Source organism: Histoplasma capsulatum, genomic scaffold (genome assembly GCF_000149585.1).
Source record: "Histoplasma capsulatum NAm1 scaffold_4 genomic scaffold, whole genome shotgun sequence".
NCBI classification, from domain to species: Eukaryota; Fungi; Ascomycota; class Eurotiomycetes; order Onygenales; family Ajellomycetaceae; genus Histoplasma; species Histoplasma mississippiense.
Window position 1 is genome coordinate 2,761,610 of NW_001813979.1, and position 7,269 is coordinate 2,768,878.

Consider the following 7,269-nt stretch of genomic DNA (forward strand, 5'->3'; position numbering starts at 1 on the left):
CCACAACAAGCTAGTAGGAACTGCAAAAAATGTAAATATATAAATATACGTTATAACAAAGCGCAGAGGAAAAGACGACAAAAAATATTGAAAGAGAAATAAAAATGAGAAAAAGCCGGGGAAGAGAGAGAGATGGGGGAGGGACAGTAATCCGGAAAAATTATTCCATAGGGAAGATGGGTAGAATAGATTAAGTAGATAGATCATCATAAAGGTTAAACGAGAGGGCAGCCAAAAAAAGAGGGAAATTGAAGATTCTTGGGTATTATAATATATATATAGATATGTATGGTAAGATAAAAACCGGGGGTATAATTTTGGTGTATGGGTTCATTCGTCCTTTTCGTAGCAATCTTTTTGTGGTTGAAAAGGTAGGATTCTTCGCTCCGTATTTGTCTTCATTCACTCTACTCCAATATCAATAGCCAAACAACCATCCAAACAGCTAATTCAGTAGATAGATATAAGGAAATAAGAACAATAGAGGGGGTAAAAGAAAAGGAACAAGAGAAGGCGAGCAAAGCGAACACGGAAAAAGAAACCAAGAATAATAATAAAGGGACACACTTCCCATCAAAATCAATCAATCGTCATCCGCATCGGCAATGGCCCACCTGGCGGCATATTCGACGACATCTCCATCGTATTTGGCTTTTCATCATCGCTAATGACCTTGCGGTTCGACAAATGACGCTTCAGTCCTTTGTTGAAGTTGCGTGTGCAGATGCACGCGTTCACGATGGTCATGATGATCAGGGCGATGGTGATGACAGTGAAGAAGGTGAGGGACGTGCGGGCCGCTTTATACGAATCCATGCGTGGCGGGGTATACATTCGCACGAGCTTGAAGAGGAAGTAGGCGAGGCCACCGTGGAAGAGGAGCTGGTAAAAGGGAGAAAAGAGAATTGTTAGTTAATTGAGGGGCAGATAAGGTGGGATCGGAATAATTGATGCAGGATGATGGTGGGTCCTTACTATTGTAACAATCATCCCCAATGTATTCTCACGACGGGTGGACCAGGCAGCGCCTAGGAGAATAAGGATGGTGACAGGGATGGCAATAATGGTGAGGATATACTCGGTGGCTTTCTTGTCGGTGACAATGACGACGAACTGGACGGTGAAACCTAAGAAAAAGAAGAAGTCGAATTTCAAGAGCGCAATATAAATCTATACATATAGAAAGAGATGAATTAGCATCCTAGTAAACCTATTAATGGGGGGAAAAATCAAGAGGAAGAAATGAGACGGCAACGTGACTCATCTCAACAAGCCCTACCTGGTATGTTAGGTATCGCCGCTTCATTCGCAAATCGGCGCTAATATGCTTATAAATGGTCCACGCAAATTCATCGTATAGTTTCCAGGCGATGAAACTCAGACACACAGTTCCCAGACCAATGATGATCGGAATAGCAATAAGGAACGGCTTCAAGTCGGGCCAGATTTGCTTGTCAATGTTTTTACCAGCGTTCAGCTGCAAGATAGCGTCTCGAATCTGGTCTGTTTGCACAGCGCCGTATATAAGCAGGCCGACGTTGCAAATACATATTCCAATGACTTGAATGGTGTTTTTCATTTGAAGCGCATCGTAGGTCAAAACAAGCTCGTACACAAAACCGAAGATGTAGAGAGTTAAGAAAGTCGGGATCGTTCTCGACGTAGCTGTGTTGCTCCAATTGCCTCTGAGTTCGGACTGGAAGCGTGCAAAGACGTACCTATGATTTGAAGATGAGTGAAAATGAAATCGAATTAAAAACAAATTATACATGTCGCTTTGACGTCAGAAAAAAAAAAAAAAAAAAAAAAAAAAAGGTCAGCCAAGTGGAGAAAATAACTTACGACTCAAAACCAAGAATAATAGCAGCCTGGACGCAAGCAACAATGACGAACGACCACGTCCAGCGCGAGTTTGGCCGATACATCTTTGACTCTGGTTCTGTAAAGTTGATATAACCTTCTCTTGCACGGAAACCTGTTGTAGAATTACGGTTCGAGGAGTCGAAGGGCCGTCCTCCCAGGAAAGAGGCCCGCGACGGGTTGGAAGGAATTTTGACGGTTCGCTCCCGGATGGAGCCCGACGCCTCTTAACTATATGGATCGAGGGAGGGGAGGGAGGGAGGGGTGGGAGCAGGGTGGTTGGAGTAGCGAAAAAAAAGGTGTTCGAGATAGGTTTGGTTGGATGGTGTTGGGAGGCTGTACTACACAGCCGCGCAGACAGGAGCGAACGGCGACGATAATTAGATCAAATTGTCGAGCAGAAAGGGAATGTGACGGTATCAATTGGGAGATCCAGGATTGTCCAACGGTTGTTGCAACGGGGATTGCAACGGGGATTACAACAAAGACCTCCGTTTCCTGCGTAAGGGGCCTTCCAACAACCACAACAACAAGCAGCAGGAAAACAAGAGAGTGAGGAACAGGGGACAGATGGAGATAGGGAGGGAGAGGGAGAGGAGAGAGATGGGGAGAGAGATGCGGAGAGAGAAAGGATGAAAGAGGGAGAAGGAGACAAAGTTTGGGGTAAAAGTTTCACTCGGGCAGGAGGGATACCTGGAAGCAAATCTGAAACGCGGTATGAAAGGCCAGCGGGGAGATGCTGTAACCCCGGCGAACTGGGACGATGGTTGGACAGGACGAGATTTTGAAATAGCAAGGGAGTACTAGAAGAAAAAGCAAACAAATCAACGAGTGCAGACTGAGAGCGCAGAGGAACAAATCTACAGCGGAAGAACAGTTGTTGTGCTCTGCAGTGGAGTGGACAAACAGCACCAGCAGCAGCAGCAAACGGAGGTAGCGAGCGGCTGACACACGCTCAGCGGCAGACCTGGAGGTGCGGCAGAGCTTAGGGGCGGGCCCGAAAGAGCCCCGGGACCAACTCCCCGCTCACATTGAGCTGCTCAACGGCTTGGGGGTTTGAGGGCACTCTGGTTCCTTGACTACGCCATCTGCTGAAGGGTTAGTTACCTTATGATTAGCAGTAGTAACTCGTCGAAGTGGGAGAGCTGAGCAACGGAACTGTGCAGTGGAATCGGGGGCCAATTTTCTTCTATCTCTGCATAGTCGCTGCTGAGGCAGTTCTTCTTGCCAGCCCAAAATTCAAGTTCGCAAGGCTGACTCGGATAAATACTATTAAAGCTACCACCAGATCTACCCCGTTTCCCGCTCTCTCTTCTCCCCAGCTGGCCAAATAAAGTATCCTGCCTCATATGCACAGGAACCAACAGTGACAGTGATGGCAAACAGGATTTGTCGTGATGCGAGTGGTCTGCCACACTGACAACCCAACATCCCACATGGTCCCACGGCGTTGTCTATTTTTAACCTGCGTCAACCTGCTCCACTTCCGTTCAAGGCTGAGGCAGTGTGAGGCTCTCAAGAACCTTGAATTAAAGGTTCTCTACGCAGTATTTTCATCAGCTTGTTCAATGCATGAAAACTGCAGTGTCTTGTACATGTATGTACATGATGATTGCTAAATCCAATTAGTACCAGGCAACTAGGTACTGGGAGGGATATCGCACCGTGCAGGTGCGCTCTGTTACACCCACAGGCACAGGCTGTCTGTCCCACACCCATTGACTTGAAACTTGTTTCAACCTATCAATAACAGCTCAGGAGTATAACAATCTCTCTCGTTTTCTAAGCGATAGTTATATATATATCTTCCTTTTTTGGGAAGATTTTCATACAAGATGACTCATTTAGAACAGAAAATTATGTACTAACTACTAGTATTCATCTGGTTATATTGAACATTCATTGAATCAGCATATAGCCGTTATGTTTGAAGCCTCCATCTCTTGAGCTGCATTCTATTGCTAGAACAGAATCTTTGAGAATGCGCATATATTGGGATATTATAATACGCAATATGTTGTAGTTGTTCATTCGAGATGCTTGCGAGTCTAGAAATCTTGATGACTTGAAGTTGATGAGTAATCCAGTTCAAACCAGCTAAAGCGGTGTACGGGGGCAGAATTATCCTAGCGCCTCTTTCCCACACAGTCACGAACAAAAACTCATTCTGTTATCTTCCTCTCTTCTTCTTCTTCTTCTTCTTTTCTGCTTCAAGCGTCGTCCTCGCCAAAGCTGCGTTTCTTTGCTACACACGTCAGATCCATCTCTCCTCTCCCCTCTGCAAAGAGAAGGGGAGGGATTAGCCATCTGTCCTTGATTGATCCCCAATCATGAAAATATGCAAATGAGAAATTCGGAGTAATCTTCAAACCCCACAACCCGCTCAGCGCTCAGAGAGAGAGAGAAAGAGAGAGAGCGTTGAGTCGGTGCTGCCCGTGAGGGCCCGGCGTGAAACCTATTAACACGTCCGCAATCAGGCATCAGAAACTTCGGAGGGAGGGGACCCGGGGTCGTGCGGAGACTTTGTTTCCCACTTCCCTCCCCCCTTCCCCTCCCTGGGAGAGCCGTTGCGAAGATTGTGTGTACATCCCTCCATCCCTTTTCCCCCTTACTTCTCTATCCCTTTGGAGGGTTGGGTGAGTTAAGGAGGGGGTTGTATGACACTTTAGTGCAATACGCAGCGTACTGGGTTCCTCTCTCTTCTTTCTAGAATGAGATGCGGTCTGGTATGAATTCGATTCCGATTACTCTGGCGGGGACGACGCTTCAATCCTCTACTTTTTTAAGGTTCGTTGTAAAAATCAAAAGTTTGAGAGCGACGGGGAGCGCAGGGGGGTTTTTTCCCCCTTCGTTTCTTTTTGAAGGGATACTGCTAATTCGTATCGAGATGTTTTTGGGTTTAGCACGGAACTGGCTCGAATGCCCTCCACACACGCCACCCCCCGCACTTTTCACGACTTTACGAGTTGTTAAGGTTGTCGTTCTTTCAGCGGGGCGTGCTCTGGCTGTCAGTGGTCGGGAGTGCGCAAATGGCGCACCACCATGGAATGGTTTTCCTTTTGTTCTTTCATATTTTAACAAGATATCTTCATTCGAGATTCAGAGAACGATGTCACGTTTGGCTGCAATTGGCCGGCTGATCAAGCCGCTGTATCTGGGAAAGTTTAATGGCTTTGGGCCAACGCCATCTGAAGTGTCAGGCCGTAAGTATTGGCCACCCTCACCACAATCATGGTGCCTTTTGGTATCAGAAATGTAGTTGGGGTTGCCAATACTTAACGCCTCGTACAGTAGCTATCCGAATCCTCGATTTTTAGTAATTATAAAATCCTCATAACTAAATATCCTTCACCTCTCCATCGTTTTTGACTTCGGTAGCAAGGGAGGCGGGCTGAATCCAAAAATGTCGCCTAGCTGCTTCGCTAGCAGGGGATCAAAGCCTCGCCTTATCATCAACAACATTACATTCCTTTCTCGCGCGGCTTTATCCAGCCAACCGTGCATCTCTTAAAGTTTGCCGGACAGTCAACGACAGCGCGCATTGAATCTCCACAGGATTCCGAAACACCCTCATTTTCAACCTCCTGGCTCAGTTGCCTACTCCATAATATAACCATGAATTCCGTGTAAAAACCTCTCCTCTGTCCATGCTTCTCTCATTCCCAGTGGTCGACCTTTTGCCGGAGTTTATGATTTTGATGCCGTCGTAGGTCCCTCTAGTTTTGACCTCCCACCTCTTATTCTCGTGATCCCGGGCTACGGCATCGGGCTACGGTACCGGGCTACGGTACCGGGATACGATAAGTTATAAAAGAGAGAGCCCTGTTCACCATGGAAGTGAAGGTGCGGAAGAGGGGTGCACACAAAAAATCCCGCTGGGGATGCACCAGCTGTAAGAGGAGAAGGGTCAAGGTACGGCAAATAGCCAAGAACCAGCACCTGCATCGAGGTGTTCAGTGAGACGCTTGGCTTCATGGCAGCTGGGTGATCAATCCTCCAGACCGTGCTGACTCGGATTTCCGATAGTGCAACGAGCAGAAGCCCATATGCACAAACTGTCGCATCCGAAATCTCCAATGTGTTTATCCATCTACTCACACTGCGGTGGTAGAAGCGCACAATGCCACACCTCGGGGAAGGGCCATTCTTCGACATGAAATCTCATCTGCCAGTTCCCAAAGCCAAAGACCGCCGATAACCCCATCCCCATCGCCCCCCTCATCATCAAAACGGGCGTCCAACAGCTCAACGGCCTTGCAAGCTCTGGTCCGGCCGGTCTCGCCCAGCGCATCTTCAGGAATCTCAAACCCTTCTCCTCTGACCTTTTCAAGCACGCCCACGTCAAACAGAACCTTAGAACTCGAACTCCTTCACCGCTGGTTGACGAAAACATGGCAATGTGTCTGCACTTCTCCCGCCTGCAGTTTTCTTTTAACAAATGTCGTTCCCCGTATTTGCATGAAGACCAACTATCTCCTAAACAATGTTTTTGCTCTCGCCGCCATCGACCTAGCAAAGCAGGTATCGGACCCCAACAATAAATCTCTAATACTAACCAAGGATGGATACCGATACCAATCCGCAGCACTTGAGTATTCAAACAAAGCCAATGCTGCTTTCCGCCAGGCCCTTGATGAAGTAGATGCCAATATCACTCCAAAGAAACTGTCTGCTCTCTTGTTTTTCGCCTCCTTTACCTTCGTGCTCAATCTCACGTTCCCCAACCCAAAGTACCAGATCTGCATTCTCGAAACCCTGGGCACGTCCATGGCGTTATACGTGGGCTCCTTCGTTGTCAACCGCCCAAACCTCGACTGGCTTAACCGGTCCTCTTGTTCTCTCGCTGGTGCTGTGAAACGCCTTCCCTCACTTCCGCCGGAGCTAATGCATAAACTCGACATCGACACCCAGCTGGCCATTGCGCGCTTGGAGTTTCTCATCAAGCGAATGCGCGTGCCAGTAAGGCTACCAGAAGATATGATAGAGGTGAGTATCGATGGCGATGGTGATGGTGATAGTGGTGATAATATCCGCCAGATAAACAGCACGGACTGCTATGACAACTACAGCAGCAGTAACAGCAATGTGCGAGTCGCATGCGAAATACCTGCCTACAAACGTGCCGTTGACCAGATAAAATATACATTCATGGACGACGCGACCAATGGGAAGTTCAAGGGAATGTTCTATACTATCCTCGCTGTCGGTGGCCGGGAGCTGGCTGCGGCTTTCCAGGGCCGCGAGCCTCTGGCGCTGTTCGTCATGATGTTCTGGGCCGTGCTGGTTCATCGGTCGCGGAAAAGCATTCCGATGTGGTGGATTGGGGATATTGGAAAGGACATTGTGGATGAGATTTCTGAGGTGCTAGATACGTCGCCGCTTGTGCGGTTTGATGGGGTCGGCGAGACC

The 7,269-nt window shown here is 47.9% G+C and overlaps 3 protein-coding genes across 3 annotated transcripts; 1 reads left to right on the top strand and 2 right to left on the bottom strand.

Annotated features, from left to right (window-relative positions):
• Positions 1-579: 579 nt before the first annotated feature.
• HCAG_04832 (conserved hypothetical protein) lies at positions 580-1,925 on the bottom strand (the record flags this gene model as incomplete). Its single annotated transcript, XM_001540942.1, has 4 exons — positions 580-882; positions 976-1,170; positions 1,280-1,718; positions 1,843-1,925. The coding sequence occupies 4 exons, from the start codon at positions 1,923-1,925 to the stop codon at positions 580-582; spliced, it is 1,020 nt and encodes a 339-aa protein (XP_001540992.1).
• Positions 1,926-5,616: 3,691 nt separating this feature from the next.
• Positions 5,617-6,015, bottom strand: HCAG_04833 (predicted protein; the record flags this gene model as incomplete). Its single annotated transcript, XM_001540943.1, has 1 exon — positions 5,617-6,015. One exon carries the CDS (start codon positions 6,013-6,015, stop codon positions 5,617-5,619), a length of 399 nt encoding a protein of 132 aa, XP_001540993.1.
• A 303-nt stretch (positions 6,016-6,318) lies between these two features.
• On the top strand, positions 6,319-7,253 carry HCAG_04834 (predicted protein; the record flags this gene model as incomplete). The annotated part of the gene is made up of 2 exons (XM_001540944.1): positions 6,319-7,115; positions 7,229-7,253. 2 exons carry the CDS (start codon positions 6,319-6,321, stop codon positions 7,251-7,253), a joined length of 822 nt encoding a protein of 273 aa, XP_001540994.1.
• Between the last annotated feature and the right edge of the window lie 16 nt (positions 7,254-7,269).